This window comes from Notechis scutatus, chromosome 2, assembly GCF_049901735.1.
Source record: "Notechis scutatus isolate UNSWTSFEM ecotype Mainland chromosome 2, rNotScu1.2, whole genome shotgun sequence".
Classification (NCBI taxonomy): domain Eukaryota; kingdom Metazoa; phylum Chordata; class Lepidosauria; order Squamata; family Elapidae; genus Notechis; species Notechis scutatus.
In genome coordinates, this window is record NC_142010.1 from 257285220 (window position 1) to 257298343 (window position 13124).

General features: G+C 41.9%; 1 protein-coding gene across 1 annotated transcript in view; it reads left to right on the forward strand.

The window, feature by feature from the left end:
* SMAD7 (SMAD family member 7) overlaps positions 1-13124 on the forward strand; it is a 53680-nt gene that overhangs the window by 13018 nt on the left and 27538 nt on the right. The window contains exon 3 of the mRNA XM_026666332.2: positions 150-224. Coding sequence (XP_026522117.2) covers positions 150-224 — 75 coding nt within the window. The remainder of the gene's footprint in view (positions 1-149; positions 225-13124) is intronic.

Consider the following 13124-nt stretch of genomic DNA (forward strand, 5'->3'; position numbering starts at 1 on the left):
TAGGCCTAAGCAGACAATTAGTAATCGCTTCCTAGTAAACTCTGTGGAATGTGCTTCATTTAGCTATATTGGGCTGTATTGGGCTTTAAAGTATTAGGGGGCAGTATGTCAAGTCATACTTATTTCTTGCATTCGTTTTTGTCTTGCAGCGAGTTGTCCAGAGCCTGTGCCTTCTTCCACCGAAACGAGGGGAACTAATTTTCTGGCCCCTGAGGGGCTCACAGGTAAGAATCAAGATCTCTTCAGTACCCTTCTGTTGTTATATGTTTTTTTTTTCTAACAAAGGAGGTTGGACCTCTGGAGCAGTGTCCCTAAGCTTGGCAACTTTAACATAGGTGGACTTCCAATTCCCAGCATTCCCCGGCCAGCCATGCTGGCTGGAGAATTCTGGGAGTTGAAGTCTAATTATCTTAAAGTTGGTAAGATGGGGAAATGCTACTCTAGAGCAGTGTTTCTTAACTGTGTTGACTTTAGGATGGGGGGACTTCAACCTCCTAGCTGGCTGGGGAATTCTGGGAGTTGTACTCCAGGCATCTTAAAAGTAGACTTTTAAAAGTTGAGAAACATTCATCTTGTTGGCTCTTTGCCATCTAGTTGTGAATCTGTGTTGTAAGCAGCATCCTGGTGTAACCTCTGTTGCCTGATAGAATAGATCTAATGCTTTTCCAGGAATGAAAATCTTAGCAGGAGTTTTCCTTTGGAGGGGGTTAGAAATGTTGGAAGTGATTGTACCATCTGTGGACATCAGGGGTGGACAGCTGTTGTATGTTCACCAGTGTTGGGAATGAAGAGAAAGTCAAACTAATGAAGTGTGTGAGCGCACTGATGGATCTCATCAATGAGCAGATGTGGAATGGAATTGTTGTGCAGAATTTCCTCTGTTTTTCAAACATAAATCAAGTCTGCTTTTTGCTTGTGATTTGAAATCCTCTGTTGCATATTCATGAAAGGTTGCAAATAGGTCACCATTATTTTGCCTTTCTGCAAGAAGTCTCGTTCCCCCACAGGCCCATATCTGAAAAACTTCCAGTTTTTAAGAACGTGTATGAAAATCTAGCCTCAAGAGAATAGTTACCTTGGATGTTCCAGATTTGGATTATTTCTGAGCATTTTTAAATGTGTTGCACTTTAGTTATACAGGCCAGGAACACGGGTGAGTTTTCTGTAGCGTGGTCTGTCTACCTTTCAATTTTGTTTCATACTTCCCGGCGTCCTTAGCAAAAATAGCCATTTATGGGAATGCTGGGAACTGTAGTTCAGCAATATCTGGCTGGCCTCAGGTTGCAGGGCTGTAAGACCGAGTTTTACCAGCTGTGGAATTAAGTTGGTCATATATCACATTTCTGGTCTTACAAGCTTCTCTATCTGTCCTCCCTTGTTGAGAGCTGTATGTGAGCCTAGACAAAGATGCTGGCAGGCTGGCAGTACCACAGTTAGCTGAAGGCAAACGTCTGCCTATGTGATTTATGCACAGAGAGCTAAATTATATACTGTCCACTGTTAAAGGGTGTGCCAGAGCAGGCTCCTGCTTTTTGCAAGTTTGCAAGTTGAGGCTGGCTTCTGGTGATTAAGGTTTGGGTGTAAGGCGTTTTGGTGGCTTGCAATTTAATCTGGGAATGGTGGATTTCTGGAGGAGGAGGAGAACGTGGAAAAAGAACATTTTAAGATTAGCCCCCCCCCTGAGGAGCACCATACTGGCTGGGGGAATGCTGGGAGCTGAAGTCCACCTATCTAAGATTGAGAAAGCAATATTCTAGAGGAAGTCTTGAGTAACCAACCCCCATCCCACGGAAGGCATTGTAGTTTCTCCCATTTTTCTCTTGGTGATGCAGCGTGCAAACCCTTAATAGCTTTTTTTGCTTAATGCCCCAAAAATACTCGCCTGGACTTGCGTGCACCTATTGAAAGTTAGTTTTCTTTGGCCAAGGAATCCTAGTTGGATTTATAGAAGAGCCGTACTCCCATTCATTAGTTTACAACTGGAATGTGGAAAGACCATCCTTCCCCCCTCCCCACTTCTCCCCTCCCCCCCTCCAGTAAGTGTACTCAATATTTGTGTGTCTGTTTGTATGTGTGGGCTTTGCAACCTTAAGAATGGCTTTCAGCCGTGAGTTGTGTTTACGTGCATCTTGTTTGCTGTTCTTTTCTCTTCCTAATGTAATATATACCCTCAGCCGTGTTATTTGAGAGGATTCTGTGTTTTCAAAGGCAGCTAGTAAGAATTAATCAGAAGGAAAAGCGGGGGAAAAAAGAGAAGGATTTTCTCCTCACCCTGCTTTAAAAAAACATGTATTCTCTTTCAACCTTATTGAAACAGAGCCGCGTAGAAGAAAGTTTAAGGGAAAGAAGAAGAAGAAGAAAAAAGCTTTACCGAAAAAGAAGAATTAGGCTCTACAATAAGAAGGCTAAATAGTAGGAAAGGAGATGGGAAAAGAAAAAGAAATATGCCAGAGGGTGGGGTTCAGTTCCGCAGGATACCACATGAAATAAGCAAACGAAGACTAGCTTTTAAAAGGAGCCTCTTTTTTAAAAGGTTTGTGAATTGATAACATCTCGGATTGTCTGGTCTGCTGCTGTAAAGGAAGGGTGGGGATTTTTTGGGGGGCGGAGGGGGGGCAGGAAATCACATTGCTCGCCTGGTTAGCAGAATGCTTTCTTAAGAGAGAAGTCTTAGATAACTTTCCAGGGAGGAAAAAATAATAAAAAAGATGTTTTCTCTGAAAGTTTTCATCCTTGCAATAGTTGATCTCCTCTCTCTTATTCTGTATTGTCTCTGTCAGTTTGGCCTTCCCTTGGAGAGAACCTAGATGAACCCAACCCAGCCTAGTACGGTTAATGATAATTTTGCAAGTACGTTTAAGGAAGAGGAAGGATTGCTTTAGCGGACAAAGGAAAAGAATTCTGATAAATCTGGAACAATTTTTGAAAGTTTTCCCTAGCTAGAAAGACAAGTAGAAGCATTTGCAACGGAGGTTCCCTGTTCTAAAATGTGGATCTGTGATCACACCCGCCAAAATTCGACATAGGAGTTCTTTAAAGTGCTAAATGTTCATTTTAACTCTTGACTTTCTTTCTTTCTCTCTCTTTCTTTCTTCCATCCTTCCTTCCTTCCTCCCTCCCTCCCTCCCTCCCTCCCTCCTCCCTCCTCCTTCCTTCCTTTCCTTTCTTCCTTCCTTCTTTCTTTTCCTTCCTTCCTTCCTTCCTTCCTTCCTTTCTTTCTTTCTTTCTTTCTTTCTTTCTTTCTTTCTTTCTTTCTTTCTTTCTTTCTTTCTTTCTTTCTTTCTTTTTGTCTTTGCACCCTTGAGATAGCTTGCTGGAAAGTGTATTTGAACAGGGTTTTTTTTTAATGAGCAGTTATCAGACATCTGGGCTACTTTTTATCTGCAATGAAAAGTTGTAATAACTTACTGAAGTTTAAATAGGGGATGGTTTACAGAAAAGTAAACATTCCTCTCCCTTTTTTTCCCCTTTCCCCTGCTTCCCTCCCCGCTTTCCTATGTTTTTGAAGTGGGTAGAAGCTGCCTTTTCTGAATTGGCCGCGTTCTGAATTGCAACCAGATCTCTGACAAAGGATCCATGGTTGCCTTTGCTACAGATGCCAACCTGGGAATTAAAAAGACATCTTGTTTCCGCTGTAAGTCAGATTCACTGTCTTCACCAACGATCTCTTAGATCAGGGGTCTCCAACCGTGGCAACTTTAAGACTTGTGGACTTCAACTCCCAGAATTCTGCGAGTTGAAGTCCACAAGTCTTAAAGTTGCCAAGGTTGGAGACCCCTGCCTTAGATGGCTTTCCGGAATAGTCCTCCACCTTTTTTGAGGATTTGTAGACTATCTACAGTTGTAGACTATCTACAGTTGGAGAATGAGGGCTTGTAGATTCTCTACAGTTGCACATAGGTTCGTGTTTTTCCCATCGGCTGGGCCCTGTGCCTTGTCGGCCTGAATAAATTGTCGTTCAGTGCACACAGGTCATTCTCGACTTACGACCCACAAACGAAACCCATCTTTTGTGTGGTTAAGTGAGATTTATGACCTATTTTACGATCTTCCTTGCCACAGTTGTTAAGCGAATCACTGCATAAGTAAGTTAGTAACCCAATTTGTTAAGTGAATTGGGCTTCCCCATTGGCTTGTCAGAAGGTCACAAAGGGCAATAGATCCCCATGACACAGCAACCGTCATAAATACGTGTCAGCCGCTAAAAGTTTCTGAATTTTGGTCAGGTGACCACAGGAATGGTCATAAGTGTGAAAAACAGTCATACGTTGCTTTTTTCAGTGCTGTTGTAACCTTGAATGGTCTCTAAACAAACTGTTGTAAGTCAAGGACCTACCTGGATGTGTGGAAGAAGGTTTGGAGGGCAGGCATTCCCTCACATCTGGATGCCATTTGAAGAATTCAGAGAAAAGCTGGTGTTTTTTTGGATGAAAGATAGATGATAGAGAGAGTTAGAGATGGATGGATGGATGGATGGATGGATGGATGGATGGATGGATAGATAGATAGATAGATAGATAGATAGATAGATAGAGTTAGAGATAGAGATAGAGATAGAGTTAGAGATAGAGATAGAGATAGAGATAGAGATAGATAAAGTTAGATAGAGTTAGAGATAGATAGATAGAGTTAGATAGATATAGAGATAGAATTAGAGATAGATAGAGTTAAGATAGATAGATAGATAGATAGATAGATAGATAGATAGACAGACAGACAGACAGACAGACAGACAAGACAGACAGACAGACAGACAGACAGACAGACAGACACCCTTTATTGTCATTTTTTATTGCCGGCGCACTGGCACACATTAAAAATGAAATTCTGGTGCCTGTTCTCAAAAGTGTACACATACATAACACACATATACCCATGCTATATACATTGATATATATCGTGTGTGTATATGTGTGTGTACACACACACACACACACACACACACACACACACCTACTCCCATACATATAAATACATACATATTTATCACTGTCCATCTTCGGGATACATATCGGAAAGAGGAAGCTTGAGAGTAAGAAGAAGAAGAGTTTTGCTCTGTTTTATGGGGCTGAGCGGATTCTCTGGGAAGTTGGTGTCCAGAGGGTGTGTGGGTGGGTGATCTGCTTTAGAAGGACAAGCAAAAGAGACCGGCTGCTTTTGAAAATAGCCTGCCTGACCTCGTCCTTCACTCATTCATTAGTTCGCTGTTGTTTTCCATCCTGGCTTGGTTGAAGAAGCTGTGGAGTTCCAGCTAATGGACTATAAGCTCAGTTCAGGATGGGAGGTCCTTTCAATAGGAGAAAAGCAAAGGCGCCTGCAGGATCCAGAAAATAGACAGATAGTCCTCGACTTACGACCACCATTGAGCCCAATTTTTTTTGTTGCTAAGCGAGACATTTGTGGAGTGAATTTTGCTCCCTTTTACGACCTTCCTTGCTACCATTGTTAAGTGCGTCAGTTCAGTCGTTCAACTACTAACACGGTTGTTAAGGGAATCTGGTTTTCCCACTGACTTCGCTGGTCACAAAAAGTGACCTCCTGGACACTGCTACCGTCGTAAATGAGAGTCAGTCTGAACTTTGATCGTGTGACCGTGGGGGATGCTGCAACGGTTGTAAGTGTGAAACACGCTCGTGCCACTTCCCCCCCCCCCAGTGCCGTCGTGACTTCGAATGGCCGCTAAAGGAACTGTTGCACCTCGACGACTACTACCTGCGTATATTGAGAGAAGGGGGAGGAACTTTAACTCCTGGAGTGGGGTGGGGTCTTCACAAAGAACCGGTTCCAGCAGCCATGACCTTTAATTCACTCCCCGATGCTCTTTCATGTCATCTGGGGCACTTGGAAAAATAAACGGGGAAGGAAATAGGTGGGAGGAGGAGGAACTTGGGCAGACCAGCCAAAGTGAATTCCTAGGACCGAGTTTCACTCTTGTTTTCTTAACGGAGCATCTTCCAAAAGCTTCAAACCTCAAATTGAGGCGAAAGGAGAGGGACGGAGGAGGAAAAGAAAAAAAAAAGGTGGGGGGGTTTGGAATTTGCGGCTTGGATCTGTTCTCCCCCACTTTGTTTCTTCCTTAATCCTCTCCTCCTGAGGAAAATCACCAGCCTTCCCCCTCCCTCATTAATTCAATGCCTGCTTTATGTCTTTGGAGCAGGAATGGATAATGTTTACTGTGCTGTCCAGAGCAAGGCTTATGGGGAGAGATTTCTAGGTTGCAGTGACCTCCCACGCTTGGGGGGTGGGGGAGGGAGGGAAGGAGGGGTGTGTGTCTTATCCTGGTTTAAAACAAAAAACAAAAAACAGGCCACGTTCTGAATTTCAGAGCCATGATCCCCCCTTGGTTATGGAACTCCAACCTGGAGAAAGTCACAGCCAGAGTAGTTAAGCTCATTCGCTGCGATTTGTTAATTTAGGGAATCGGGCTTCCCCGTTGACCGTTGCTTTGTCAGAGGGGCCACAAAAGGAGACCTCGGGACATTGTAACCGTTGTAAATAGGAGTCAGTTGCCAAGTGTCTTTGAGTTTTGATCATGTAACCATGAAGGTGCTGCAGTGGTCGTAAGTGTGAAAAAAATGGTTGTAAATCACTTTTTTGAACGGTCACTAAATAAATAATTCTAAATTGAGAACCACCTGTATTCACCAACAACTCTCCAATGGCTTTCTGAAGTAGTGTTGCATCCTCTGAGTATTTGACTGGTGGACCAGTTATGCTCGCACGCATTATTTGTTTTCCCACAGACCGGTGCCCTAGGCATTGTTTGAAGCTGGCCTCCCCTTTCTCCTGCAAACATAAATTCAGTGTTTTATTCCCAAGCAAGGTTGGACGAAAGGTTATCTAGCCATTTGGTGCATGCAGAGGAATGCTCCATATTTTAGCGATGCCTGAATGGGCGACAGTTATTTTATCAAGATTGTTTGCAGCCATTCCGTGTTAATACTTAAATTTCCAGTGGCGTGTTCCCATTGTATTTCAAATTACATCACGGTCTTGAGTTATTTAGCAGCTTGGAAGAGCATGGAGCCCAGTTGAACCTTTCTTTCAAAATATTTTTACATATCAGGGAGCTCATCACCTGCTACTGTTCCTTGTAACTGTATTAATAAGATGAGTGAGATTCTGGGGAAAGCAACCCGGGAGTATTATGACAGGCAGTGATGTTCACCATGGGCAAATGAGGACAGTTGGAAGTGAGGATAATAAACCTAGCTCAATGTAAATGAGTAAGCTTTCCATTGGCACAATTGTTTCTTCTTACTCCCCTCTTGTTTTGTGAAATACCAAAACCTCAGCGCTGGTTTCACGTAGCTTGAAAGTTGCACCTGCTCGATCCAACATAATGCTTTTAAAAATAATCTTTATTTGTTAAGGCAGAAATTGAGGATTACAGGTAGCCCTCAATTTAGGACCACAATTGAGGTCATGTCACTCTTTTCAGTGTTGTAACTTTGAACAGTCACTAAACAAATGGTTGTAAATTGAGGATTACCTCTTAACATCTCATGATGTAAAGATCTATTGCAATCTGGTGTCCCTTGCTTACAGATCAGCTCACGCATTGCATAGCTTTAATTATTCTTCCATTCCCCCTTTTTTTTTTAAATAAGAAACTTCTGAAGAGCGGTTGGTTAATTGTCTTTCATTACGAGATGGAAAGTAATTCTGCAAAAATCCTGTCTGGCTTTTGATCCTTGCTGGGACCATTATGGAGAGATAAACATTCATCTCCTTGCCTGTCTGGGTCTCTTCACCATAATTTTCTTATTTTTTTTCTTCTTCTATTCTTGGCTACCACATCATGGGTAGTGGAGATTGCTATGTGTCCAGCTCTCAGATTCAGCATGATGTCACATATACAAATGTCAATTATATTTCAGTCTCTTCCCTTCCCTTTTATGTTAACACCAACTGATAATCTTTGTAATAAGCAAAGACCCACTTGTCTTAGCTTATCTCCGCTAAGTCTTTTCCCCCCCACCTCCTCAAATCTCTTTATTTGGTATTTATGGAAATCCACCATGCCCACATAAATAAGCCACGCTCTCTTTAAGTAAATGAGCTGGAGATGCTCTCATTGCTTGAATATTTGCAAAAGAAACTGGGTGCAGAAACCTGAAATGGCTTATCTAAAGAAAAAAAAAAAAGGCCGGTCCACAAAAGGACAAGGTTATCAGAGGCAGAAGTAAGGTGAAAGCAACCGTGTCTTTGAAGTAAAGGCAGGATGCCTATCAGGGTAGGGAAAAGTTCAGGAATTATCTTCTGATCGTGACAGTATAATGTAACCCAAGTCAGCAGTACGAAGAGAGACTGGGAATTGGGCTAGTCATTTCATGGAGATTTTGAGTTCCAAACTTTTATTTTAATCTGTCCCTTCTTTCTCCAGTGGTACTTCCATACAGATTTTACTTAAAGATTGTGGAAAGTGTTGAACGGACATTCCCCATGGTTTATTGTAAAAATGTTCCACAGATTTATCAATGGAGATTCTCAGTCGTGGTTGTCCCAAAGATGCTTTTTCAAGAGGCCGCTGGACTTCCTGGTTTTTCTTGGAAGACGTTTCGCTTCTCGTCCAAGAAGCTTCTTCAGAGCCAAAGAAGCTTCTTGGATGAGAAGCGAAAGTTCTTCAAAAAAAATAATAATAACATCAGAAAGCACAGTTGCCTCTTCAGAAAGCACCTTTGGGTATTCCACAGATTTCATGGACAGCATTAGAAGAACACATTGAAGAACACATTGAAGGGGACTGGAGACTAAAACATATGAAAAACAGTTACAGGAACTGGGCCTGGCTAGTCTAGTGAAGAGAAGGACCGAGGGAGACATGATAGCAGTGCTCCAATATTTGAGGGGCTGCTCCAGAGAGGAGGAAGAGGTCAAGCTATTTTCTAAAGCGCCTGTAGGCCAGGCAAGGAATAATGGATGGAAACTGAACAAGGAGAGATTTAACCTGGAAATAAGGAGAAACTTTCTGACAGAACAATCAACCAATGGAACAGCTTGCCCTTGGAAGTTGTGGGAGCACCATCACTTGAGACTTTCAAGAAGAGATTGGACTGCCATTTGTCAGAATGGTGTAGGGTCTCCCGCTTGGGCGGGGGGTTGGACTAGATGACCTACAAGGTCCCTTCCAACTCTGGTTATCTGTTGTTATTATTATTACCTATAGCAAGGATATCAAAATGGGGTTCCACCAGAGATAGTTGGAAGTTGTATTTTACGATGCATGTTGATGATTCCCTAGCTATGAACAGTGATCTGTCAATGTAGGAAGAATACAAATAGAAGCAAACTATGGGGTCCTTGATGATCTCTGAAAAACACAGTTCAACCCTGAGTTGCTAATACAAGTAGTCTTTGACTTACAACAATTTATTTAGTGACCGTTCAAAGTTATAACAGGACTGAAAAAAGTGACTTAGAAAAACCGTTGCAGCATCTCCCAGGACCATGTGATCAAAATTCAGATGCTTGGCAACTGACTCATATTTATGACGTTGCAGTGTCCCGGGGTCATATGATCACCTTTTGCGACCTTCTGACAAGAAAAGTCAACAGCAAAGCCAGTTTCACTTAACAACCGTGTTACTAACTTAACCACTGCAACGATTCACTTAACAATGGTGGCAAGAAAAGTCGTAAAATGGGGCAAAACTCACTTAACAAATGCCTTACTTAGCAACATAATTGTGGGCTCCCTTTTAAAGTGAATCATCTTGAGGCTTTTAATCTTTACTCCTAGTATGGAAGAAATATTAACATATTCCTTTGAGAGTTAACACAGCAAATTGAAGAACTTGATTAACAGTTATTTAAATAAAGAATCCCCAGTTCTGATTTTTCCCCCCAGTGATTTTATTAATCCACTGCAGCTGTTCTTGATTTCATCTTCATTTAAATTTATGAGATATGGGTGTCTGCAAGGGGGAACCAAGATGGCAGAGGCAACAGTGCAAATAAAGTCCACTTCTTTTTATATGTGTCGTGACATGTTAAAAAGGAATAAGTAAAAAAAAAAAATAGAATGTCAGTTGTGCAGGCATAGCCCCGTTTTGGCTTTTTGACCCCTGCTGGTATGAGACCCCCATTGATAAAATATTTGTGTTTAATTGTTTATAGTACTGGCCATAGTCCAATTAAAGTTGCTTGTAACTAAGAGTGGGATTTAAAATATCCCAGCTTGGCATGAGAGGTTGTTATATTTGGCCACGCTGCATGATTCCTAGGTAAGTGTGGAGAATTATAGCTCGAATTCCATAGAAGCAGTGGAAGTTAGTTGCAACCAATTTAAAATTCATTGGGTATCTAAAATTCATGGCATATCTGGACTGCAGCCATTAATAATAAAGGCAAGCCTTCGGTGGGAATTTGCTGGATTTTAGTTGCAGTGAGGGAGGGAGGAAAAAAGTCATATTCTCGTTAAAAACAGCCCCTTGCTATCAAGAGCTACGTAAAAACTTGGTGAGTGGTTTTCTAATGCAGCTTTTTGCCTGTCAACATGTCACATTCCTAATTTTTTCAAGCTTCTTCGTAGCATTTGTAGACCTTGCAAGCTTCTTTTTCAAAGATCCTGGCATAGCGATGCATAGAGGTATGTTTTGAAAAGTCTTAACACAACCCTAAAGTTGTGAGCATGAATTTATTTATGTATCTGCCAGCTAAATAAAATTTACCCAGAGGAAGTGGTGAAAACTTCAACATTTTGAGATGGTTTCCTCCAACATGTAAAGGGTTGGCAATTGAGTCAGATGGATAATTTTAAATAGCTGCGGTCGAAGGAGAAGAGCAAGTGAGGGAGCTAAAAGAAGAATCCAGTATCTTGCGTGCCTCACCAGGTACTTAAGATTCCCAGTTTCCTTTTTCCTCAAGAAAATAGTGACAGGTTTCCACCCTGCTTAAAATAAAACCAAGTAGTGGCTGATTATGTAAGATGGAAAACACTTCCATTCAGAAGTAGGGAACGATGTCCCCTTTATGATTTGAGGACTTCAACTCCCAGAATCCATGGTTGCCTCAGGAATTCTGGGAGTTGAAGTCCACAAGCCATCAAGGGGCCATCGTTCCCCTCCCCTAATTTAAACAGTGTGACCACAAGTAGTCCTTGAGTTACAACCACAATGGAGCCTGCCCATTATGGTCATAAGTCATAATGGTCATTAAACAGGTTGGCCACGTATTTGATCTGATTTTGTGGCCTTTTCTGTGGCACTCATGAAGCGAATACTGCGGTCATTAAGAGAACCCATTGTTTGCTGTGGTACGAATCTAGCCAATTGTGGTTTATTCCGCAAATCGTGGGTTAATGCCGCGTGGGAATCCTGCCATTGTGTGATGTAGGTTTTTAAAGCAGAATTCTCCACCATAGAGGACTCTAGAACAAGCTGGGATTGTGTCAGAATGACCTTACGCACAAGCGACAGTCCTTTGCATCATGTCTGCCACAGATCATATATAAACTTATGGATACCCCATAATGTTGTGTGCCTTCCCATCCCAATGAAGAAAAACCCTTCCTGCATCTCCTCGTTGTATATGCTGAGTGGTAGCAATAGCACTTATATACCTCTTCACAGTGCTTTACGGCCCTCTCCAAGCAGTTTACAGAATCAGCCTAACGCCCTCCAACAATCTGGGTCCTCCTTTTACCCACCTCAGAAGGATAGAAGTCTGAGTTAACCTTGAGACAGTCAGGAGACAAATGCCTGGCTGTGGGCATAGTTTGCCAGCAATACTGCATTCTAACCACTGTGCCACCTGTTGATGCAGGAAAAGCTGTAATACTTGTCCTAACTAGGCCTATTGCTATTACTGAATTGGAGAAAAGGAGAACTTTTAGTATGTGACGGGTCTGCTTTTTGCATTCAAATGTATGATCTTCCACTTACGGAATTATGCAACTGGTGTGGCTAAAAATTCTGGGAATCGAGGCCACATTCCTGAAGAGCCAGAGGTTAAGAAAGCTGCTGTATGGCATATAATTGACTGGCAGAAAATAGAGACCACTTTAGATTAATTTCTTCTTTCTCCCTAATATGGTTTTACCTGGAAGACAGTAAAGTTGATTATGTAGCTTACATGGCCTTTGATGAACTGAGAATATACAGGTCATCCTCAACTTACGACCACAATTGAGCCTGGGACACTGCAACCATCATAAATATGAACCATTTGCCAAGCACCCGAATTTTGATCATGTGCAAATGTTGCAATGGTCGTGTGAAAAAACTGTCATAAGCCACTTTCTTCAGTGCCGTTGTTACTTTGAATGGTCACTAAAGGAGTGGTTGTGAATTGAGGGCTACTTGTACCTTGAGATTTACTGCCTTAAACATGCAAGTAAGTCAAAAAAAGAACCCACAATCCACGAAGCAATTTTTCTCAGCTTTCCTCGTTCCTTTAATTCTTTCCGTCCATAATTATGTGGCTGGAGGATGAAGGAAATTCAACCCATCTGGAATCCATCGAGCTGCAGAAGATCATATTATGTAGTCAGTCTCAGCCTTCCAGCCTGGCCTTCTCAAAGCTTCTTCAAAAGCTGGGGAATAAACTCAATTTACAATGGAAATTTCCTGCAGTTTCTCTTCATAAGATCAACTTGCTGTCCTGGAATGCCAGCCATGGGGTTTTGCTAAATGCATTTATGTGGGATATTCTGTATCACAAAGAAACTTCCATCGTTTCTTTCATTAAGTATGCAAACCCGCAGGTGCTTCGGGATAATTTGGGATGGATTTTGTTTCCAGTCATTCTTCCGTGCTTTATAATTTCTCTCTATAATTAGTTGTTTGAGTTGCAACAGGTAACTTTGAACTTAGCTAATGTGTTATATTGTCCTAACCTAAACTGCATTGTCCTGATCTGACCTTCCAAACCTTCCAGTGACACATCCATCACTTATCACCTTGTTTCTGCTTGCCGTCTTCAGAGTTTTCTCCAGAGAGCTGGCTCTTTTTCGTATAATGTGTCCAAAGTAGGATTAAATCAAGCCTGGTCATTTGTGCCTCTAGTGAGAACTTTTGAGTCGATCTATTTGATGATCCATTTGTTGGTTTTCTTGGCTGGCCATGATATTCTAAGGAGTCTTCTTCAACATCAAAGTTCAAAAGTCTCATTTGTCGTCTTCT